General features: G+C 42.6%; 1 protein-coding gene, 1 non-coding gene and 1 pseudogene across 9 annotated transcripts in view; 2 read left to right on the top strand and 1 right to left on the bottom strand.

Annotated features, from left to right (window-relative positions):
• The window catches only part of ESRP1 (epithelial splicing regulatory protein 1), a 76,723-nt gene extending 53,210 nt beyond the window's left edge, over nucleotides 1-23,513 (bottom strand). For 4 of the 8 annotated variants that reach the window (XM_053558813.1, XM_053558818.1, XM_053558815.1 and 1 more), the window contains exons 1-7: nucleotides 22,866-23,512; nucleotides 22,216-22,344; nucleotides 20,876-20,989; nucleotides 17,831-17,945; nucleotides 3,398-3,496; nucleotides 3,206-3,260; nucleotides 115-225 (exon numbers count right to left, since the gene is read on the bottom strand). In XM_053558813.1, the coding sequence (XP_053414788.1) occupies nucleotides 115-225; nucleotides 3,206-3,260; nucleotides 3,398-3,496; nucleotides 17,831-17,945; nucleotides 20,876-20,989; nucleotides 22,216-22,344; nucleotides 22,866-22,997 (755 nt within the window). In that variant the 5' untranslated portion in view covers nucleotides 22,998-23,512. Of the gene's footprint in view, nucleotides 1-114; nucleotides 226-3,205; nucleotides 3,261-3,397; nucleotides 3,497-17,830; nucleotides 17,946-20,875; nucleotides 20,990-22,215; nucleotides 22,345-22,865 lie in introns of all 8 variants that reach the window. The other 4 variants (XM_053558812.1, XM_053558816.1, XM_053558810.1 and 1 more) reach the window with 2 other exon arrangements.
• On the top strand, nucleotides 11,901-13,729 carry LOC128564005 (KH domain-containing, RNA-binding, signal transduction-associated protein 3-like; annotated as a pseudogene).
• Nucleotides 17,635-17,736, top strand: LOC128564211 (small nucleolar RNA U13). Its single transcript, XR_008374071.1, has one exon. It is a non-coding gene; the product is annotated as a small nucleolar RNA U13 (small nucleolar RNA).
• Nucleotides 23,514-25,246: the final 1,733 nt, after the last annotated feature.

Here is a 25,246-nt window from a genome sequence, read left to right as displayed (position 1 = left end):
TAATAAAATAGATGGCAAGTAGAAGAAAGAAAAAATATATAACAGTGAGGGAAAAAAGGAACCCCATTATCCCTTTGGGATCATTAAATTAAAATAGAAGTATAGAAAACCAACTTGGCAATATTGAGTCCTTTGAAGAATCTTGCAATATCTTGATCTGATGACTGCCATGGTAAACCTCGTGCCCTGACTACAGTGTTATCATCGATGAGTTCCATCTTGCTGCTGTGGAAGAAGCAGAACTCCAGGTTGCACAATTAATGCTAGCAAGACTGACACCTATGTATTACCCCATGAAGAGAATCTACCTAATTGTATATGGGGTCTTAAGCATTTCAAGTTCAGACTGATTTGCAGTACTACTTGATTCTCTTTATAACCTCAAAAATTATCTAAGTAAAGTACAAGGTGTCTTTAGGTAGTTCACTATAGGAAAATGGCTGCCTACGCAGGTCCAACACAGTCAGCTCACTCAGCCAACCATCAGCTGAGGAGCTGCTGGTTTGCCCTAAACTCAAAAGCAGTTGAGGAAGCAAAGCTCTCCCAGCAGCCTCAGGGCCTAAAAGTTCCTAGACCAAGGATAGGTTTAAATCCACTCTCAGATCTAACCAGTACACAGTGTGGTTTACATTTAGTTTGGCAGCAAAATTTAGTATCAGAATAAAGCAAGCTCTTTAACTACCATCAAAAATATGTGCATAGACGGAATCTGCCATCAAACAATCTCCAATATAAAACCAGAGACCAAAATGCTGTGAAGGCTATGTTAAACAGTTCGATGAAAATATTTCAACTTGGGCGGCGCGTGTGGCTCAGTCGGTAAAGGCGCCGGCCCCATATACCGAGGGTGGCAGGTTCAAACCCGGCCCCGGCTGAACTGCAACCAAAAAATAGCTGGGCGTTGTGGCGGGCGCCTGTAGTCCCAGCTACTTGGGAGGCTGAGGCAATAGAATCGCTGAAGCCCAGGAGTTGGAGGTTGCTGTGAGCTGTGTGAGGCCACGGCACTCTACGGAGGGCTATAAAGTGAGACTCTGTCTCTACAAAAAAAAAGAAAATATTTCAACTTGTATATAAAACCAGCACATTGTACCCCATGATTGCATTAATGTACACAGCTATGATTTAATAAAAATAAAAAAAATTAAAAAAAAAACAGGGACCATTAGAGCATGAACTCTCTCCTGGCCTCAGTCCCCACCACTCTTTAATGCCTTACCCTGGCTCTCTCCTTCTGACTCTCACTTTCCTGACCCGTAAAAGCATTTGGCTTTTACGGAAAGGTCCATGTCAGTGTTCGTGGTCACTGGTTCTAATGGCCTAGAGCAGCACTCCTCAACAGAACTTCTTTAATGATGGAAGTGGTCTCTATCTGCCATGTCCAACATGGTAGCCACTAGTTACGTGTGACTATTACACACTTGCTCTGTGTGTAACACCTGTGTGTGTAATCCAAATTGAGATTTGCCCTAAGTATAAAACACACACCAGATTTTGAAAGCATGGTATACAAAATGAATGTAAGACATCCCAGTAATAATTTTTTATATTGTTTACATGTGGAAAGTATATTTTGTATATGCTAGGTTGAATAAAATGTTTTATTAAAATTAAAAAAAAAAAAAACAGAGACCAAACAGGGGAACTATAGCACTGAGAGTGTCTATTGAAATGCTTAAGAGTCCCCAAATTCTAATGAGTCATTTACAAATCACCTACAATATATTTTGACACCTTTGGATGTTCTAGCCCTCCCAAGTTCGTATTTTCAGTTCTTTCATGACATTTTCTTTCTTTTTTTTTTTTTTTTTTTGAGACAGAGTCTTACTTTCTCACCCTCGGTAGTGTGCTGTGGCAATCTCTTCGGTTCAAGCAATTCTCTTGCCTCAGCCTCCTAAGTAGCTGAGACTAAAGGCGCCCACCAGAATACCCGGGTATTTTTAGAAATGGGGTCTCACTCTTGCTCAGGTCGTTCTCGAACTCGTGAGCTCAGGCAATCTGCCCACCTCGGCCTCCAGGAGTGCTAGGATTACAGGCCTAAGCCACCACACCCATCTTAATGAGTCATTTTTTTCCCCACAACTAAATAGGTCTCAAAATCTCTCTAACTTCTAAAGCTGTAGAAGCTTCTATTTGCATCAGGCAGCATCACACAATTCACTACAATGATTCATAAACTTCAACAGGTACAGAGATACTATCACCTCACATTCCTCCCCAGTTATTTTCTTTGCTATAAAGTAAAAAACTGATAGAGCATACTTAAAATTCAGTAAAAATCATGAACTCTATTAAAGAGTATGATTTTCCTTTGAAAGTTTTCCAAGTGAGAGGATGAATGGCGTTTTTTTTGGTTTTTTTTTTTTTTGAGACGGAGCCTCAAGTTGTTGCCCTGGGTAGAGTGCCGTGCCATCACAGCTCACAGTAACCTCCAACTCCTGGGCTCAAGCAATTCTCCTGCCTCCACCTCCCAAGTAGCTGGGACTACAGGCACCTGCCACAACACTTGGCTATTTTTTGGTTGCAGCCGTCATTATTGTTGGTGGGCCCAGGCTAGATTCAAACCCGCCAGCTCAGGTGTATGTGGCTGGCCGCTTGAGCTACAGGCACAGAGCCTTGGTTGTTTTCTTTAAACAGGGTCTTACTCTGTCATCTAGGCAGAGGCATATTCACAATTCACTGTAACCTCAAACTTCTGGGCTCAAGGGATCCACCACTTTCAGCTTCCCAAGTAGCTAAAACTATGTATGTACCACTATGGCTGGCTAATTTATTTTTACTGTAGTGATGGGGGTCTCATGATGTTGCCCAGGCTGATCTCAAATTTCTGGCCTCAAATGATCCTCTCTCCTCTGCCTCTCAAAGTGCTGGAATTACAGGTATGAGAAACTATGCTTGTCCAGACAGATAGTTCTGAAGACTAAAATAACAGTTAACAGATTCTAACTTATACATGAAGTACTTAAGGTCATATATCACAGCTGACTGAAGATACCAATATTTTGTTAAATTTTAATTCCAATATCCAAGCTTACTTTCAGTAATACAACTTCCTTTTATAGATTACCTAACAGTATATGAAATGATAGCCAAATTGTTTAGTAAAGTTACTAAGACACAAAAGGAGTTAATCATAATATGAAGCAAAAAATATAAACAGAAAAAATAATACTCAAAAAGCTCAAATGAATATTACTCAAATACTTACCAAGTACCACTTTCAAATTTGTAATTTACTCTTTCTGGATCTGAAAACCTGTGGTCTAAAAATGAGAAAATATAAGTCATCGTTTTAGTTATTAGAGAGACAAAGCTGTTGGAAGAAAATTCAAAACTATAGTTGAAGAAAAGATGGTGGGGTCAAATTCCAGGACCATGTTGTTTTAACAGCAGTACTTACTATAAGGCTCCGAAATCATTGCTAAAATTATATTCCCCATATCTTCAACTTGAGAGGCTCCATATCGGGAAACTGAACTATTCTTCTCAAAGTTTAAATCTGTGAGATTAAGTTAAGGAAACATTTTGAAGAGGTAAAATAAGGTTATTTACAAACCAAAATTAAATCATACAGAGCCAAGAAGCCAGGTAAAATGCATCTAGATTGACAATTGTCTGGAAATCTCATAAGGGCTGCCTTCCAGCAGTCAGGACTCAACCCAAACTTACTGAAGTCTCCAACTGCCCTCTTGAGTAAAACAGCCCAATCAATCCTATCCTGAGCTATTACCAGGAATAAAATTTGTTTATTAAGTTGTAACATGAATGTGGAACATTTTCATTAAGTTTCAAACCATAAAGTATGCACAGTTAATTAGGATTCTTCATTCTATCTTTATAACACACATAAGTCAATTACCATGCAAACTTAATTGTCAAGAACATGACATATTAAATGACCTTTGACACCTCAGATTACTGATGACACTATTTCTTTCCATGATGCCACTCAAGTTTTACAGGAAAATGCAGAAATTCCGTCACATCTTCAGGCTCCATTTCCAACTCTAGTTCTCTTAAACCCACATCCGCAGTTTCTTCCTCCACTGACGTCTCCAAACCCTCTCAAAGTCATCTATTAGGATTGGAATCAAATTCTTCCAAACTCCTGTTCATGTCACTATTAACCTCACCTCTCTCAACCTTCACAGAATTGGAAGAGAGTAGAAGACTTGCTCTAGATTAAGCTTTTGGTTACTTAAAGGAATGTTGTGGCTGATATGAACCTCCATTTAAACCACTAAAATTTTCTTCCTATCAGAAAGAAATAAGGCTGTTTTGCTTTCATATCATTCCAGTGTTAACTGGAATAGCATTTTTAACTTCTTTGAAAGAAAGACCTTTTCTGGGTGGCGCCTGTGGTTCAGTGAGTAGGGCACTGACCCCATATACAGAGGGTAGCGGGTTCAAACCCAGCCCCAGCAAAACTGTAACAAAAAATAGCCCAAGCATTGTGGCGGGCGCTTGAAGTCCCAGCTACTCAGAAGGCTGAGGCAAGAGAATCGCCTAAGCCCAGGAGTTGGAGGTTGCTGTGAGCTGTGACACCACAGCACTCTACCCAGGGTGATAAAGCAAGACTCTTGTCTCTTAAAACAAAAAAAAAAAAAGAAGAAGAAAGAAAGACCTTCTCTTTAACATTCACAGACTGGCTAACTATTTGGTGCAACAGGTCTAGCTTCTGACTTATCTCGGCTTTCAACATGCTTTCCTCACTGAGCTTAATCATTCTAGCTTTTGGGCTAAAAGGAGAGATGCATGACTATTCTTTTCACTTGAACACTTAGAGGCATCACAGGGTTATTTTTTGGCCTAATTTAAATATTGTTGTCTCTCAGAGACTAAAACGGCTGATGAGAAGGAGAAAGATTGGGACTAGCCTGTCAGTGGAATAGTCAGAACAAACATAACATTCACCAATTCGGTTTGACAATTTTATATGGGTATGGTTTGTGGTGCTCTAAAGCAGATATAATAACAACATCAAAGATTATGGATTACAGATCTCCATAAAAGATATAATAATGAAAAAGTATGAAATATTGTGAGAATTACCAAAATGTGCCAAACACCAAGTAAACGCGTGTTACTGAAAAAATGGTACCAATGACTTGCTTGACGGAGGGTTGCCACAAATCTTCAATTTGTGTTAAAAAAAAAAAAAAAAAGAAAAGAAAAGGGTGGCACCTGTGGCTCAGTGAGTAGGGCGCCGGCCCCATATGCCAAGGGTGGTGGGTTCAAACCCAGCCCCAGCCAAACTGCAACAAAAAAATAGCCAGGCGTTGTGGCGGGCACCTGTAGTCCCAGCTGCTCGGGAGGCTGAGGCAAGAGAATTGCGTAAGCCCAAGAGTTAGAGGTTGCTGTGAGCCGTGTGACGCCACCGCACTCTACCTGAGGGTGGGTACAGTGAGACTCTGTCTCTACAAAAAAAAAAAAGAAAAAAATCACAATATCTGTGAAATGCATTAGTACAAGTTTTACCTATATGAGAAAAGACCCTGTGTAACCTGTGAAACCTAAAATATTGACTATCTGACCCTTCACAGAAAAATCTTATTGACCTCTGGCCTAGAAGGGGAGATTGACAAAAGAGGGCCAAACACACAGGAACGTTTCCACACCTTAACTTTCCATCCCAAACAGAAGATAGGGAAAAATTAAAGTTAGAGGAGGTATAACAGTATGTTCCATTAACGTAGGAATATTCCATTCAATTACTCTTTTCTCTCTTCTATAAATGACAAGCATCTAGCGTTTTCACCTCTGCTCAGGTAACACCCTACAAAAAAGCACTCTAATTTTCTTAATCCCCTAACTAAAATTATGAGAAACTTCCACTCAGCACCAAAGCCTTTTCTAACGTTCCAAGGCCACACCATGGGCATAAGTGTCCATTAGATACTATTCCTATAATACATTACTCTTCTCAACTGTATTAACATGTACTGAGTGTCAGCCCCTCCTTATCACAGTCCATGTATCTTTTAAGAGTCTATTTAGTGGGCAGTGCCTGTGGCTCAGGGAGTAGGGCACCAGTCCCCTATACCAAGGGTGGCAGGTTTGAACCCGACCCCGGCCAAAACTGCAACAACAACGAAGAGTCCATTTACTAAAATGGTGGCATTTATTAAACACCATTTTATACCAACCACCATTTATTTTCACAATAAACCTTTCAGGTAAAAACAAGGATTTTAAGATGTTCTGTAAGGCACTCAGTCGCCTGGCTGGTAAGTAATGGAGGTGGAATTATGTAATACAGCTCTGGTCTAAGTATGCAATTCCCCATATCAAGATAAGAAGCCCTACTTAGTTTGTTTTGTTTTCTGCAACATTTTGTGAGAAGTTTTTTAATTCATAGATAAAAGCCAAGTAAGGAAGATAGAGATCAAAAATAAAAATGTAAAGTTATCTTCTCTGGTAAAAGTAGATTTGTAACTTAAGAATCATTTTACTGAATTCTTTTTAATTAAGAATATGTTCTTGGGCGGCGCCTGTGGCTCAGTCGGTAGGGCGCCAGCCCCATATACCGAGGGTGGCAGGTTCAAACCTGGCCCCGGCTGAACTGCAACCAAAAAATAGCTGGGCGTTGTGGCGGGTGCCTGTAGTCCCAGCTACTTGGGAGGCTGAGGCAAGAGAATCGCTTAAGCCCAGGAGTTGGAGGTTGCTGTGAGCTGTGTGAGGCCACGGCACTCTACCGAGGGCCATAAAGTGAGACTCTGTCTCTACAAGAAAAAAAAGAATATGTTCTTGACATTTGGCTACCTTGGTTCCACATAACACGTACTAACATGTTTTCCCTTCAAGCCATCACACACCACGCAGATCAGCAGCTTTAAGTTGTTAACTACTCTTAAAAGTCACCCAACCTCCTGCATGCCCAAACCTCCTCCTTACACACATACCTCTCTTAGGAAGGTTACTTCAATCCATAACCTTTATCAGAATTGAACGAGAATAACGAAGGGGTGTAAGAAAAAGTTTTAGAACCAATTATTTTTCCTATTAGTTTATAATTATATATAATATATTGGATTATTTTCTGGCATCTGATCTTGAGGGAAGGAAAGATGAGTCTGTGCCTCCTGATTTTATGGCTCGTCATGCAACTTACTCATTCTGCCCTCGGGGCAGCCACAACAGCACAAACAGGCTTAGCCAGCTTTACAAATGAGAAGCCACGGAAGGGAGGAAGGGAGGAAGGGTACGAAAGGATACAGCCAGCCAGAGAAGGAACAAAACATTTCAGGCTACGACTCCTAGCCAGACGACTCCTATCCAGACGTTAGAGAAATTGTCTACAGAGACTTGGTTTATTTGAACAGGAGCAATGCTTTCCTTTTGCCACCTTTGGCAAAACAAACTTGAGGATCCAATCCATGCTTATATTAGCGGAAGGCATAATTCAGAAAGATTATGAAGTTCATCAATATTAGCTTATCTACTAATTAAAAATTATCTTTTCCAATAGCCTCAAAATGGACACATTTGGTTTCAGAAAACCCAATTTCCACTTGTAAAAAAGTCTTGTAAATTAAGTTTTTAGTTTGTATATTAAGAGAATAGCATATAAAAAAAATAAACACTGTGGAACAACTTTAAATTTTAATTACATCCCAATTCAAAGTTCCACCTCAAAGCCATTTTTCCCTGCCATAGACCCCTCAGAAGGTATGTTACTTCCCTTTCTACTGTTTGCTCTCTTATAGTGCAGCAACAATTACATACCTTGCCCGACACATTACAATAAATGTGCTAATGAACAAAGGAATAGCAAACTCATAAAACATGTCAACAGAAAAGTTTATTAGTACACCAACTAAGAACTGAATTTCCTACAGTTGTGTGACAGAATGAGGGGAAGAGGAATTTATTTTTTCCAAGAGGAAAAAAATAGGATATCAATCTAATATTAATGCTTCCAAGAGGTATTATTATAATGAAGATGCATATGAGAATTTCCTGACAAGGAAATCTGACAAGTCAAATTATGTACTAGAAAAAATAAGATAGAGATAGGAGATAACAAAAGAGAAAAAAATTACTTTGGAAAAAGACAATTTACATGTGATTAAAAAAAAATTAGGAAAAAGGGACTCAATGGATAAAAAGTCTTCTAAAGCCTTCTAAAACAAAACAAATAAAACAATTACCCAGGAACTCACAAACTCACATTTTAAAAATAAAATATAGACAGTGCCCATAGCTCAGTGGGTAGGGCGCCAGCCATATACACCAAGGCTGGCAGGTTTGAATCCAGCCCAGGCCAGCTAAAGGTACAATGACAACTTCAACAGAAAAATAGCCGGGCATTGTTTTGGTGGGCACCTGTAGTCCCAGCTACTTGGGAGGCTGAGACAAGAGAATTGCTTAAGCCCAAGAATTGGAAGTTGCTGTGAGTTGTGACACCATGGCACTCTACCCAGGGTGACAGCTTGAGATTCTGTCTCAAAAAAATAAAAATAAAATATATAAACCTATTAATTTATATATATTAAATAATAAACCTATTAATTAAAATATATAAACCTATTAATTATATGTTTTATAATTAAACATTTTTTTTTTTTGTAGAGACAGAGTCTCACTTTACGGCCCTCGGTAGAGTGCTGTGGCATCACACAGCTCACAGCAACCTCCAACTCCTGGGCTTAAGCGATTCTCTTGCCTCAGCCTCCCGAGTAGCTGGACTACAGGTGCCCGCCACAACACCCGGCTATTTTTTGTTGTTGTTGTTGCAGTTCGGCCGGGGCCGGGTTTGAACCCGCCATCCTCGGTATATGGGGCCGGCGCCTTACCCACTGAGCCACAGGCGCCGCCCTAAACATATTAATATATCTGAGTGCTAGAAAGGAATATATAGTATTTCTGGTCATGTCACTTATTATAGACCATAAGCCAGGGTATTTGCCGATTTGGCTCACATACACCGATATGATGCCAAAGATAATTCCTTCCCCCTCCAGCTAACAAGGTCAACTACTAGCCCAGCTTAACCGTATACTTGGTGGTATTTAAAATCCCTTTTGTATGTAGGAAAATACCAAGGAGAATTCAGAGCCTCCCTTCCCTTTTTAAGTAAGGTAATAAAGGTTTGTGCAATTACAAAGACCCAGTTCAATTAATCACAACAAATAAACTCCTAAGTATAGAATAAGCCAGATTCACCCGGTAATTTACAAATGGAAAAGCTAAATTAACTCTAAAGTTTATCTATACTAACACATAGCTGATGCTTTGAAAGGTCTATATACAGTCTCACATAAGATTACACCAATTTTATGTTTAAATAAGGTCTTAAATCAACAAATTTGTTTCCAAGTCCCCCTGGCAGCTGTTTTTCCTCTTCTGAGACACCCAACAACCTGGTGAGTTTTGCAGGATCACAGTCAACACCAGAGTGTGGGGCAAGCCGGCCAAGTGGCCACATATGCTACCTCATTATTCGTTACATTAGTCTTACAGTATTTTAAGATGTGGGAACAGGCTGAGAAGCACATAAATCAACTTCAGTAAACCTGACTGTGGAGTTCATGTTCTGAATCATTAGGCTATCATCCCTATTTTTAATCTATAGGAAAAAAAGGCCATTGCCACACCGATAGTAGAGCATGCAAATGTACACCCCCCACAAATCCTTTACACCATCAAGAAGTGGTGAAACACACATCCTCTATTAAGCTTTAGGTGGTCAAGATTTTTGCATCCTGATAAAGGAAAGCGGCACTAGTGAAATGGCATCTGGTAATCAGGTCAAACAGAACCTCTAAAAGTGATATCCTATAGTGGAGTAGAATTTTTAACAAAATTAGCTTAGCTTTATTGCTGAATGATTTAGTTTGTATGTGCCAAGGAAACACAGAATGTAAATTTAAAAGGGAGAAAATCCCTTTCAGTAGCCAACCCACTTTCAAATGCTCTATATACATTCTAGATTATACTCCCTATGCCAGGGGCTAGAGTATCTAATTTAAGCAGAGTCAGGGTAGGCATGATGGCTCATACCTGTAATCCTAGCACTTTGGGACACCAAAGCAGAACTGCTTGAGGTCAAGAGTTTGAGACCAGCCTGAGCAAGAGCAAGACCTTGTTTCTATTTTAAAAAATTAAAAAATCAGTAGCATGTGCCTGTTAGTCCTAGCTTCTCAGGAGGCTGAGGCAGGAGGATCACTACAGCCCAGGAGCTGGAGGTTGTAGTGAGCTTTGATGATGCCACCTAGCCCAGGGGACAAAGCAAGACCCTATCTCCATAGGGTGATACCGCCTCACTGGGCTTCTGCAAAGCTATGGATGGGATACACAGTAAACACACAACTCAGTTTTGTCTTTCACCTGCTCTCCTTACCATGCCCTTTAAAAAAACGAAATTCTTTTTTTTTGTAGAGACAGAGTCTCACTGTACTGCCCTTGGGTAGAGTGCCGGGGCGTCACACGACTCACAGCAACCTCTAACTCTTGGGCTTACACGATTCTCCTGCCTCAGCCTCCCGAGCAGCTGGGACTACAGGCGCCTGCCACAACGCCCGGCTATTTTTTTGTTGCAGTTTGGCCGGGGCTGGGTTTGAACCCGCCACCCTCGGCATATGGGGCCAGCGCCCTACTCGCTGAGCCACAGGCGCCGCCCCAAAAAATGAAATTCTTAATAAATGCTTGGCAAAGTGAAATCTTGATTAGTAAGGAGAAATCAGTTCATGAGTAAAATCTAACAAAAAACAGATTAAGAAATCAGGAGGAAGTAATTTCATCCAACATTAGTGTCAGGGGAAAAAACAGGGTTGTTCTTTTTTACAAATGAATAAAAGAAGTCATTTATACAAATAGCCTCAAAATAAAAATGTCCTTTCAGCAGGAGACAACTAGTATTAATTTCTTTTAGGGATCTAAGATAATTTCTTCCTTAAAAAAAAAAAAAAAAAAAAAAAAATCCACAGACATCCCAATCACTATCGACATTACACCCTAACCACCTCACCTGATTAAGTAAATAGCTCACAAAATGACAATTCACAACACCTGCTAGAGGAGAGCTTCTCAGCTGGGATCACAGAATTCAAAAGCAGGCAACAAAACTGTAACTGGAATAACCCAGAGGCCTACCACCGCCACCAGAAATTGTTTTTAGAACAAATACAAAGACAAAAGGAGGAAAGAATTGCTAAACTAAGAACCAGAACTGCATTCAAGAAATTCCTAACACTTTCTTTTATCAAAGTGATCATAATTTTCCATTTATATAGCACCTCATGGTTTACAAAGCTTTCATTTAAGACTATCCAAGATAAAAGTGAGGCTTGGAAACACAAGTACCTCCCAGGAAGGCAAAGCTGCTGCTGGCAGGGGCCACTCAGACCACTCAGATGCAGATTCTGTGACTCCTGTGACTGCAACTAAGGTTGTATTCTCCTCTTCCATTAGAAAGTAAAACATTCTCACTTTGACATTTTATAAACATCTCAAAATAATGCATATTATTCAGGTTCCACCTGTTTTTTGAAAACACAAGACCTCATTGCTTTCCCTCCCCAACCGCAAATTATCTACTTTAAACACAAAATACCAGTGAGATGTCAAAAACTACATTCCTTCCAAATGAAGCAGCAATCACACTCCTTGGTACTTACCCAAATGAATTGAAAACTATGTCCACACAAAAACCTACACAAGGATGTTTATAGCAGCTTTATTGATAACTGCCAAACCTCAGAAGCAAGCAAAATGTCCTTATATCAGTCAATGGATAAACTGTGGTACATCCAGACAATGAAGTACTATTCAGCACTAAAAACAAACTGTCAAGCCTGGCAGCTTCCTCCCCTTTCCTGCTTGCTCTTGCCAAGTGCTGTCTGCACATGCTGGACCCCTTCCCCTTTATGCCATTAGTGGAAGCAGCCTGAGTCCCCCACCAGATGAAGATGCTGGTGCCATGTGTCTTATACAGGCTGCAGAACTATCAACCAAAGTTTTAAAAAAGAGAAGGGAAGGATAAAGAAAAGTACACTGATGTGATTAATAAAAATGAGGGCCAGTTGTGGTGCTCATCCTAGCACTCTGGGAGGCTGAGGTGGATGGACTGCCTGAGCTCACAGGTTCAAGACCAGCCTGAGCTAGAGCCAGACCCAATCTCTAAAAATAGTCGGGTGTTGTGGCAGGCACCTGTAGTCCCAGCTACTTGGGAGGCTGAGAGAAAAAAAATCACTTGAGCCCAAGAGTTTGAGGTTGCTGTGAGCTGTGACATCACAGTGCTCTACAGAGAGTGACAAGTGAGACTGTCTCAAAAAAAATCTGAAGATGAGGCAAAAAGTGCTAATTCTTGTAAAACAGTTCCCTAAGTTCAACTTTGTGGGGAAACTTTTAGGTACAGGTGGCAATTCTCTTAAGCGTTTACAAGAAGAAACTGACAAAAATGTCCATTCTTGGAAAAGGTGCCATGAGAGACAAAGAAAGAAGAGTTGAGGAAAAGTGGAGAAGCAAAGTACTTCCACTTCAATAATGATCTTCATGGGCGGCGCTTGTAGCTCAGTTGTTAGGGCGCCGGCCACATACCTGGCTGGTTCAAACCTGGCCCAGGCCAGCCAAACAATGACAACTGCAAAAACAACAACAAAAAAAAATAGCCAAGCGTTGGGAGGCTGAGGCATGACAATTGCTTAAGCCCAAGAGTCTGAGGTTGCTGTGAGCTGTGATGGCACATCACTCTACAGAGGGTGACATAGTGAGACTCTGTCTCAAAAATAACAACAATAATAATAATGATGATCTTCATGTTCTCATTGAAGCGTCCGCTGTACCTGTAGAAGCTTAAGCCAACATGGGACACGCTTTGGTACAAATCAAAAAAATTCCTTATCGGGCGGTACTGTGGCTCAAAAGGGCGGTACCTGTGGCTCAAAGGAGTAGGGCACCAGCCCCATATACCAGAGGTGGTGGTTCAAACTTGGCCCCAGCCAAAAACTGCAAAAAAAAAAAATTCCCCCATACAGCCCCTATAAAATGAGTGCATGTCACTTATAACCTTAAGACTGCAGCCTAAATAAACTCTTAAATTAAAAAAAAAAAAAAATTCCAGGCGGCACCTGTGGCTCAAAGGAGTAGGGCACCGGCCCCATATGCCAGAGGTGGTGGGTTCAAACCCAGCCCTGGCCAAAAACTGCAAAAAAAAAATTCCTTATCCCTGACTGTAATAATGAGATTAGGCAAATACAGGTTCAATAATTAACATAAATGGTAGTTCAGAAAATGCAGATGTTCAGAAATTCAGCAGTTCCAGGAAAACCTCTCTTGCATACAAGAGGTGTACTAACCCCAACAATAACCAGGGGAAGTGGAGAAGTCAGCCCTGCCAGCTAGGATTGGTATGCAGAGAGGGACACCCAGGACCAGGAGAGTCCTATCCACCACAGGGCAAGTTGGGGAAGAGGACTTATTTCCAGAGCAAGAGTAGTCCTTCCAACTGGGTACAGATCTCCACAGCCACCCCCCGACACAAAAGACCCATGGAGAATATGATTATGATGATGACTATGGCATTGCTTATGAACTGAGTTATGATTAACACCCCAGCCCAACGTAGTGCTGATTATCATAATGACAGACACGACTCAGTGAGGAGAGTTACGATTCCTACGTGTGAGAGGAGTAAACTACAGACAACAAGGCACCTTCAGCAAGATCAGCAAAGGGCATCTACAGAGACCAGTCACATGGCAGATACGGATTGTACTGCCTGATCTTGTGAAACAGCCAATCTCCACTAGTCCTGTATACTGTTCAAAGTAATTTTTTTCTATGAACAATCCCTTTTTAAATAAATTAAAATGTTTACAATCTGAATGGATGGAACTAAAATCACTTTGTTGAAACATCAACCTGGAGAAGGGGAAAAAAAAAGACATGGTCTGTATATGAAAAAATAGGTCATCCAATGGGGAAAAACCTGATTAACTAGTGTTAAACAAAAAAAAAGGTTTACTAAATATGTTAATCTATTTTTTTTTTAACATAAGCTCACCTTTCAGTTTAAAGGTTTCCATAGAATTTTAGCCTTCAGCCATATGCTAGTTTTTCTCTCTTGCCAACATGCATAAAAAGGGGAGCCAATTACAAGCCCAAACAATGTGGTATTCCTTTATAACTCAAGTCTTAAAATGTTCTGTAGTGTTAAGCAAAGTCTCCTCTTGCTTGATAATAAATCAACATTTTTTTTTGAGACAGAGTCTCACTCTGGCACTCTGAGTAGAGTGACATGGCAGTATCATAGCTCACAACAACCTCCAATTCTAGGGCTCAATTGATTCTCCTGGTTCAGTTTTTTTTTTTTTTTAGATACAGAGTCTCACTTTATCGCCCTTGGTAGAGTGCTGTGACGTCACAGCTCACAGCAACTTCTAGCTCTTGGGCTTAGGCGAGTCTCTTGCCTCAGCTTCCCAAAGAAAAAACAATCAAGCCATGAAAAGATATGGAGGAAGCTTAAAATACATACTATTAGGTAAAAAAATAATCTGAAGAGGCTCCACACCACTTGACTGCATCTATATGACATCCTGGAAAAGGCAAGACTATAGCAACAGTGAAAAGATTCATGGTTCTTAGGGTTAAGGGAGAGGAAAGGATGAACACACGGGCACAGAGGATTCTTAAAGCAAAGAAATGACTCTATGCTATGCTGGTAATTATTAGGTATTGTGATTCTATAATGGCGGGTTCGTGCCATTATACATTTGTCAAAACCCACACAATGTACAACACCAAAGTGAACCCCAGTGTAAACTATAAACCTTGGGTAATGACATGTCAATGCAGGTTCATCAATTGTAATGGAAACAAATGTGCCACACTTGCACAGGTGTGGACAGTGGGAAGGTTATGTGTGTGTGTGTGTGTCTGTGTGAGAGAGAGAGAGAGAGAAGATCAGGGGTTATATGGAAACTCTTTGTACATTTTATTCAATTTTGTTCTAAACATAAAACTGTTGTAAAAAAGTCACCAGGCACAATGGGCACAACTGTAACCCCAGCTATTTGGGAGGTTCAAGGCGGGAGGATCACTTGAGCACAGAAGTTTAAGACCAACCCAGGCAATACCGTGAGACCCTGTCTCAAATAAATAAATAAAGTCTATTAAGTAAAAAATAAATAAGAAAAAATTTACTTGACTGTAAAGTTAATAAAGCTTGCTCCCAATACACTTAGTATGCTGTGAAGTCACTCCAAAAAACTCCAAATAAAATTAATATTTCAGTACTCATTTAAGTTAACAAGAATACAGCTATTTCACAGCAAAAAAAAAAAAAAAAAAATTAAACAAGCATATCAACTTACAGATTGTCTTACTTACTCCTTTCCAGGTGTTGACAGAAACCTCTCTCCCTCCCCCACTGGTCTGCCTGGTGGAACAGGTAATCCCTCAGGAGTAAATGACTCTCCATCTACTTGGCAAAACCATGAAGAATGTTTAATGACTACCTTTAGGTTTCCAAATTCAATGTCATTTCCATATTAGCAAAGAAAATGGAAATGTTTAGTGCTCTGAAAGAACAGAACAAGTCTTTAGTTCAGATATTGTAAAAATATTTTGCATAGATAACCACAAATGGATATCTAGATATGGTATGATTGCTTTTGACCTCAGGAATTGGTAAGGTGGCTAGGAAGGAAAATGAGGATTTCTCTGAATAGGCGTCATAAAATAATTATCACAGCAGCAATGTAAAATAAAAATCATTGCTAAGAAAGCTTAACAGTATTTCTAAACTGTTAAATGGGAAAAGACATATACAAAGTTAAAACATGTTAAATTAAAATCTACCTTTTGTTAATAAAACTATAAATCTAAGATTCTTCCAAAGTATGTCCAAAGCAACTAGACTAAATGAAGCTTTCTTTTTCCTTTGAGAAAAGAGTCTCACTTTTGTTGCCCTAGGTAGAGTGCTGTGATCATAGCTCACAGCAACCTCTAACCCGTGGGCTTAAGTGACTCTCTTGACCCAGCCTCCCACGTAACTGGCAAAGCCAGGCCATTATATTTTTGGTTGTAGTTGTCATTGTTGTTTGGCAGGCCCGGGGGGCTGGATTCGAACCCGCCAGCTCTAGTGTATGTGGCTGGCGCCTTAGCCGCTTGAGCTACAGATGCCTACCCAGAACTTTAAAGATTTAATGGACCTAAGATGATGGGTCATTCATGGTTACAGATTTGTGACAATATTTACTTTCACAACGTATAACACATCAAATACACTATCTTTGTAATTAAAAAATTGAGGGTGACAATCTAGACCCCATTTTGTCATCTCCAAAGATAGATTATGGTTGCCATTTTCTTGTATGTATTTAAGAAACTGGTAGTTTTTTGTTTTGTTTTTTTTTTTTTTTGTAGAGACAGAGTCTCACTTTAATGCCCTCGGTAGAGTACGGTGGCATCACACAGCTCACAGCAACCTCCAACTCCTGGGCTTAGGTGATTCTCTTGCCTCAGCCTCCCAAGTGGCTGGGACTACAGGCACCCAACAGAACGCCCGGCTACTTTTTTGTTTCAGTTTGGCCGGAGCTGGGTTTGAAACCACCATCCTCGATATATGGGGCCGGTGCCCTGCCCACTGAGCCACAGGCGCCGCCCAGAAACTGGTAGTTTTTAAAGAGGATATACCCACTAATTTTAAAAAATTTGGATGGGCGGCGCCTGTAGCTCAAAGGAGTAGGGCGCTGGCCCCATATGCCGGAGGTGGCGGGTTCAAACCCAGCCCCAGCCAAAAACTGCAAAAAAAAAAGAAAAAAATCTGGGGCAGCACCCATAGCTCAGTGTGTAAGGGGCAAGCCACATACACTCAGGCTGAGGGGTTCCAACCCAGCCCAGGGCAGCTAAACAATTCCAACTGCAACAAAAAAATAGCCGGGTGTTGTGGCAGTCACCCGTAGTCCCAGCTACTTGGGAGGCTGAGGCAAGAGAATTGCTTAAGCCCAAGAGTTTGAAGTTGCTGTGAGCTGTGACATCAGGGGACTCTACCCAGGGTTGACGGCTTAAGACTCTGTCTCCAAAAACATAAGAAATAAATCTGGGGCAGCGCCTGTGGCTCAGTGAGTAGGGCGCCGACCCCATATGCCGAGGGTGGCGGGTTCAAACCCAGCCCCGGCCAAACTGCAACAACAACAAAAAAAAATAGCCGGGCGTTGTGGCGGGCGCCTGTAGTCCCAGCTGCTCGGGAGACTGAGGCAAGAGAATTGTGTAAGCCCAAGAGTTAGAGGTTGCTGTGAGCCATGTGACGCCACGGCACTCTACCCGAGGGCGGTACAGTGAGACTCTGTCTCTACAAAAAAAAAAAAAATAAAAATAAATAAATAAATAAATAAATCTGAAATTGAATCCCATTTTAGATGTGATCACCTCACAAAAATCCATCTTTAACTCTATTCAACTGTTCAAATTCAATTATGTAATTGCTTTCAAAGATGTCTATAATTGCACTATTAGTTCCTTTTAGCATAGTAGTCAAATTTTAGACAGGCCGATTTCATCCATACACTGACAAAGTTTAAAATATTTAGGGCGCCCGTAGCTCTATGGATAGAGGACCAGCCCCATGCACTGAGGGTGGCAGGTTCAAACCCAGCCAGGCCTGCTAAACAAAAAAAGGTAAAATATTTAAAGAACCTTTTATAGTTCATAGGCATGATGACTGGGTTCATGCTCACATATAAGATATGCCACCCTCAAACCTTGTTACAACATCAGCACATTACCCATCTGATGTGAAAAAAAATACCATTTTAAAATTTCTTGAATTGCCATTTTTTTCCTGGAGCTAGCTTTTCAAATGATTCTCAGCAAATCATTTAAAGGATACACTCTGTCATTGCAGCAACATCTAGTTTGTCAATATCAGGTGAGCCAGGGCAACACTTCTTAAATTCTTTTCGAAGATCAAAAAATGAATAGAAGCATTCCGGTAGCAGTACATTCTAAAGAAGGACAAGATAGATACTGTTGTTAACCACATGATTTTGGTTAATGTTTCCCTAGTAATTAGGAACCTACAACTGAATGTAAGTGTATTTTATCCAATTTTTTTGAAAAATTTAATATACGGTTGACTTTCTTTTTAGTAGCTTATCTCATTGCTATATTAGATCCTGTACATAAGTCTTGTAAAGAAAATTCACCTTGTTTCAAAGCAATGGATTACAATGCTTGTGCTCTAATGTACATTCCACTCAAAACAGCTCTGAAGCTCTAATACATTTGGGATGGTATACTTTATATTTTCTGGGTGGTGATACTACTTTTTTTCTAGTCATAATCATTTTTAGATCATCTGTGCTTTCAGGCAGCAATCTCAGTCCTCTTTTCATACAGATGCATAAGTTTGGACTAAATTGAAAAACTTAATTTTAACCACTGGGTTCTAACAGTGCATATTTTCAGTACTAAATTAGATTAAGATAGTAAATTCCTGGGCGGCGCCTGTGGCTCAAGGAGTAGGGCGCCGGTCCCATATGCCGGAGGTGGCGGGTTCAAACCCAGCCCCGGCCAAAAAAAAATAGTAAATTCCTGATTAACTGAAAAGGATTCCTTTTGTGCCAAATCACAGCTCCATATTAGTATTCCTAAACACTACTCTAGCTATACCTGACAACTCAGATTAAGACTTTTAAAAACCTTACAAATCCCAAAGGCAAAGGAAAAATGGTTAACTGTTGTTCTTAGCTACTAGCACCCCTCCTGTGGTTAGTAAAGCTCAATTGTCTCGGCAAATATTACACTATTGTTTTTTGGGGGGTTTTCCCCTGAACAAACAAAAAAAATCATTGAATAATTTTAAAGATTTTTTTTTAACTGTATCTAGATATTTTCTAAGTCTTCAAAATAGTTTTTGTTCATGTATGAGTAATTTCTACCCAACTGTATGTTAGAAAAATCAAGGAAATAAAGACTTTTTAATGTTTATTAAATATTTATGCAAAAATGTCTCCTAAGTTCCTTCAGTTGGATTGTATTAGATGTGACAGCTCATGCTATACTTAAAATCAGTATTACTGCATCATGGTCACAACTTTTAAAAGAATTTATGACAAAAAAAATGAATCCCACAATTATCTACAAAAATGCTCTTTCAAAATCTGTAATGATAATTCACATGTCTAACAAAGGATGAGCTTAAATAGTTGTTGTATTCATTCAAAATACTGAGTATTTCATGATTACAAAAAAGATTTTCTCTTAAATTATAAATAGGCTAAAAGGTTTGTGTATTATGAGTACTTGTAAAAACAAGGCTTTTCTACAGAAATCTGGAAGAATATATACAAATATGTTCATGTCACAGAAAAACATTTCAGTGTATTTTTTTCTTAGTGGCAAGATTTAATGTTTTTTTGTTTCCCCTTTTTAATGTACAGAATTACTTTCATTATGATCTTACATTAATTGTTTTCATTTGTACTTAATCAAAGTCCTCCTTAATGTGGCTCAAGAAGACATTTGTTCCTGTAGAGGTTTTTCCACACCCAAAACAGTCCATCTAAAAATAATGTAAACAGCTCTTTTCCACTGGCCCAACAAGGAAAAGTCTTGTTTCTCCCCATAAGAGTTTAAGAAAAAATAATCCTCCTATATCTCTATTTCTAGATTAAGAGTACGGCATTGGTCTAGCATTTAATTTTTTAAAAGTATTCCTTTTATCAAATAATGACTAAGCAAGCCTCCTATAAAAGGATCAGTTTTCTCAAGACATAGGAATTTGGGTTACTTTTAAAATTGTCACTGCGCATTTAACTCAATTCCAACCTTTCCCTACTTGAAAGAATAAAACCTGCACTTGATCGCTTGTTTTTGCCATCAGTTGTCTATATCTTTCATTGCAAGACTTGCCTGGTTACCTAAATATATTCTACTTTGATTTTTTCAAGCTCAGTACCTGCCACAATAAAAGTTACAGCTCAAACTAATTTAGGTTGTTAAGAGCAAGTGCATTAGCAATGATAGGCTACACTGGGTTGGCTGTCTTATGTTGTTCGTTTTCCCACAGTCCCTCAAAGAGCAAGTGCATTAGCAATGATAGGCTACACTGGGTTGGCTGTCTTATGTTGTTCGTTTTCCCACAGTCCCTCAATATCCTTCCCAGGGAGAGTAAATCATATATCAGTGGTAAGATTGCATTTTTCTTACTCCATAATATAAGCATTATTCTCACTCTCAGAAATATAAGCATAGGCAAAAGACGGAGCTGACCTATTGGTTTGATACAAGATTCAGTTTTGAACATTTCCTAAATGTCAGACAATGCAAAGTGAGCTGTAAGTACTGCCTCACTAGTAATATGCAGAGTTCTTATTTAAGTAATTTTTCTTAATGAAATGATTAGGAATACGATTTAAAAAGGTCAATTGAACTTTTGTTCCTTTCGAAGATACAGCATTTTCCACACAAATGGGGTTATTACAGTGTAGTACTAAAATTCTGTTATTTTCTCCCTTCTTGTAGTTATTTTGAATGTCCAAAATCCATACTCGGTAATAGCTTTGAAAAGGGAGAATGTCAAGCATCTTAAAAATTTAATATAAACAAAAAGATCATTTTAAGTCACCAAAAGTAGCTATAAAATTACAGCAATCCTAAACATCTCTACGAAGTTGCCATACGTTTTTCTTTATTGTGGTTAAGATATTTACCATATTAATAATTTTTAATTTCAGCAGCATTCAGTAACATATTTTGAAACCATCACCACTATTCATTTCCAGAGTGTTTTTGTCTTCCCAAACTGAAATCCTATATAGCATAAATAACTTCATATGCATATTTTAAAAATAGAGAAACTTGAATAAACTCATTTTCCTAAAAAGCCTCCAGTCACCCCAGAAGCCAGCAACTCCAGACCCAGTACTCTTACCTTCTTGGAAGCCTCAGGGTGCAGGATTTGCCTGACATGAAGCTGCCCATCAGTACAGAGACAGAACGAAGTGCCCACCCCAATATTCAGTTCATTGCTCACTGACTGGTTAAACTGAAAGAACAAGAGACACACAGGGATGCAACTGCTGCAGGATTTACAAACTCTGCAAAGGTGGCCCCACTTGGTGATAACCAGAAGAAACCACGGTAAGGGCCCAGAACAGGGACACGGGTGCTAGGGCAACATTCAAAAGACCATCTAGATTCTTTCAGGTAGGGAAGCTTTCCACCCAATCCTCAGTTTATGCTCAGAAGCTAGTCAAAGCCTTCTCCCTTTGATCTCTCCCCGACTCCATCCTGCCCGTCAATTTTTAAGATAAATTCATTCCAGACTGAAGTCAGAGGTCTCATTTCATCACCAAGATTGCCTTCATATTACATCATTCCCTGGTGTTACTTTTTTATGTATGTATGTGCCAGTCTTAAGAAAAATATCAGTTTCTGATAAACAAATGTGGGTAATGGGTATGCAGACCTCTGCAAAGTCCAGTAACGCTTAGCTCCCTGGAGTACATCCCAGAAATAACTTTCTCCTGTAATTCAAATTTCGTGTGCTAGAGCAGAAGCTGTGAGATGCAGGGCATACATCTGTTCACACGTGTTTAGCACCCCACCCTATCCGTGACACTACACGAGTCAGCACACCGGGTTTTAGGTCACCTCATCCCAAACAATGGGATTCCATCCGCTCCGCGGTGACCCAACGAACATCTCTACAAGTTGGGACCTACAAACCATTCCCGGCGCTGGGACCAAGGCTACTAAATAAGTAATGATGGAACCAAGCCTTTCTTCGGGAGTTCAGAAGCCTAAAACAAGGCAGATATTTTCAGGTTCTGATCTAAACTGTGTGAGTTCCTTGCACACCGCGTACACGTCTACACCACAGCGCCCCCTGCCCCAAGGCTGTAGACTCAAAGCCCTGAACGGAACCGGGCGTCTGGGGTCGGAATCTGGGGTCGAAGATCTCGGCGCTAGGATTCAAACTCCGCTCGTCTTTCGGGTCATAAAATGCGTCTTATTCTCACGAACTACTCGGAAAGCAACTCGAAAACCAGCCAATTTCACCCTAAGACCCTGGAAGCTGGGAGGCGAAGAGGAGCAGCTACCCCTACCTACCAAATGCTCCACTCTGACCCCCAAGCCCGGCTCCCACCCACGTGGCCCGGCGTGTCGCCACTCGGTCCCGGGGACACGCGTGCACCACCGTGAGAAGGCGTGGGGCCTGGTTGAGGTTGGGCCGAGTTGGGAGTGGGCGGTGTGGCCCAGGGCTGTCACCTGTCGGAGGGCTTGGTCCAGCTGCGACGCCGAGGACAGGCTTTCGGCGTCTATTTTAGTTTCTTCTTTGCAATCTTCCGTCAGTTCCAACTGATCCGGTCTAACTAGTACTTCGTGCAACTGTCCCACCTCCGAGGAGAGAGAAGCAGGGGTCAGTTTCCCCCTCTCAAATCCGGAGCCTCTTTCTTCACCCTCCTCCCTAGCTCCCCCGCTGCGGTGGCCGGCAGGTCTAGCCGCAGAATCAAAGCTCACCAGTCGACAGCGATTCCGGTAGCCGAGTGGTCTGCTGGCGTCCCTGCCCACTCCGCCCCACCCCCACCCGGATCAGGTCGGAAAACCCTGGAAGGGGACCCCAGGGCCTCGGGAACCCCACCTCGTAACGTCACGGCGCCCCCCTCCCCCCAAATAACCCGGCTAGGCGACGCCGGCCTCCCCACCTGAGCCAGGTTTTGGAGGGCTGAAATGGCTCCAAGGAGGTTGGCCAACAAGTTTGGTTTTACTCTGGATTCTCTAGGCCTCAGGTCCAGCCTCACAAGTGGGCAAACAAGAACACCTGTTTACCCACCTCCCCCACCAGCACCACCACCAATCTTCTACAACAAACTTCTTGCCCTACTCTTTGCATTTAGACAAAAACACGGAAGAAATACCTTCTTGTTGGCTAGATCCACGACTTTCCACAATAGCAGGATCAGCTCCTTCTCATCCGAGCCCAGCTTGGCCCCGGTAGCCCCAGCAGTGATCCCAAAAAGCACCACCAAGTAATCCGGAGAGGCCGTCATGACGATAGGTGGGGAGGGGGAAGAAGGGGGGTCGGGAGGCGGTGAGGTGGAGTGGAATTGAAACGAGAAAACTGTGCCGAAACCTCTTCTAAGAGAAAGGAAAAGCGCCCACCCCCCCTCCTCGCTGCTACTAGTGCAAAAGGCGGTAACCAACCACCCAAGCCCACACCTGGCCGGCGCTCCACACCCGGGGCAGGAAGGGGGGCGGGAAGGAGGGCGCAGGAGGCCTGCCCTTTTTTGTATTCAATTGCCGGTGCGTCTATGCAAAAAGCCAAGAGCAGGGATGCACCCCCGGGAGGTGCAATGGCTGAAAGCGTTTCTGTTTTGGGATGTGGCTCTACCTGCCCGCCCCTTCCCCCTCCCCCACGTGGTGCAGGTAAGAGACACCTGGCGGCGCCGGCCCATTGGCTCCTTCAAACCACTACGTGGCAGCGGTGGGGGAGGAGGCCCCTTGGGGAGAAGGAAGGGAGAGGAGGGGGCGGGAGACAAAGGCTGGATGAATGGAGAGGCTAGGGGGAGGAGGGGTGAGACGGGAGGGGTGGGGAAAAGGTGGCTGCCACCCAGAGGGTACACCTGGCCAGACGGGAAAAGGGTGAGAGGTAAAGGGCGTTGAGTCACTGGAGGGTTGCGGAGTCCCCACTAGAGGTAACCGGCAGGGGATTAGGCTTGGAGAAAGGCCTGCTGTGGGGAACTAAGCCGAAAGTTCTGAAGGGTCAAGCGAAAATGCCGGGCGCGGGGAGGCGAAGGGAGGGAGACCAGAGGTGAGGCCCAGGGTGCTGCCCAGGGCGCGGCGCCGGGGGCGGGCGAACCACGGAGGGAGGGACCAGCGAACAGCAGCCAGGAGGTGGCGGGGCAATTGCCAGACCCCGGAAAAGCCGTTCCCGAGCCAACACACCTTTCAGTGCAAACAGCAAGAGAAATTTTGCTAGCCCTTCCCTTCTGGCTGGAGTTGAGTGCGCGCTCACCTCAACCCAGCGGCTCTGCCCACTTTCGGGAGAGGAACCCGGCACGCTGCAGAGTCGGACGCCCCGGGCTGGACGCCCAGCCACCGGGCCACACCCCAGGACGCAGTTACTCACCGAGCGCGAAGCTGCTGAGACCCCCTGTGAGGAAATTCAGGCACAATGTACCTCACACCCTTTTCCCTCCTACTACTTTAACTGCTATGTCTCGTCTTGTTTGGTCTTGGCGTCCAAGGCTGGGGCTATTTCCCTTAACTTGTGTTGGGCCTTCATTAAGTTCATCTATCCCGCATGTCTAATAAAGCTTTTCCTAAATCTGGCCACGGAAACTGCTTCCTCAGTTCCCGGTTCTTACTCCCGCATACTGGCTTTGTGCTTGTAGTGGGCCGACTTCACTAAAGTCCCAACCAGCCTCCGCGTTGATCTGTCCAGAGGCTTGTGCGCCCACCATCACCCCCAGTTACCAAGTCGGAGGGCAATATGGTATGGGTAACGCAGACATGTTGGAGAGAAGAGCGCTACAGGTGAAGTTTTATATTTCAAACTATGCTTGGGAACAGAATTCTGTCTGCGGTATTGCTAATTCGGCTCCAGATGCCCAGCCCTTCATATTCATGATATGAAGTGGGGAAATCACAGACCATCACTGCAGTAACCCGCTCCGGTTACAAATCGAGTAACTTCCAAAAACGATGGTCAGGGGAAGCCGAAGTGGCGGCAGAGGCCCTCACCAACACGTTTCCTGGTAGGAGAAGGTGTTGGTGGAGGCGGGGCCGCCCGCGGTGCAGGTGGCAGCTCGCGTCCCCCGAGAGCGGGCCGAGCTGGGCTCCCACGCTCGGTGCGCAGCAAGGGACCGCCCTGGTTCGCGGCTTTTGGAGGGCGCGAGTCATAAATGGGCTCGGGACGGCTGGCGTTAGTGGCCTTGCTCCGCCCTAGCCCCGGTATCTCCGCGCCACCCTCCCTGCCCTCGGGCGTCGCGGGGGTTGGGGCTGGGCGCTGAACGAGGCAAGGAGAGACCTGGAAAACCACCCAGATTGCATTGCAGTTGGCGAGGCCGCCTGGAGGAGCTGGTTCCCCTGAGACACCTCCCTGCGGGGCTTTCATGCTGCTTGGTTCCCAGGTGCTCATCTCTGCGGAGCCCACGAGGAGCCGCCATGCAGGGGCGCGGAACCCACTGTTGGCCCAGCGGGGATGACCCGATTGTGCGCAGCGACCCTGGGGCTCGACGCCCGGCAGGCGACTGTTGCTGAGAAATAGAACAGTTTGGAAGACTGGCCCTGGCCATCT

The sequence above is a fragment of the Nycticebus coucang genome, chromosome 13, assembly GCF_027406575.1.
Source record: "Nycticebus coucang isolate mNycCou1 chromosome 13, mNycCou1.pri, whole genome shotgun sequence".
NCBI classification, from domain to species: domain Eukaryota; kingdom Metazoa; phylum Chordata; class Mammalia; order Primates; family Lorisidae; genus Nycticebus; species Nycticebus coucang.
Note: the sequence above shows the minus strand (reverse complement) of the source record. Positions and strands in the feature narration are given on the sequence as shown.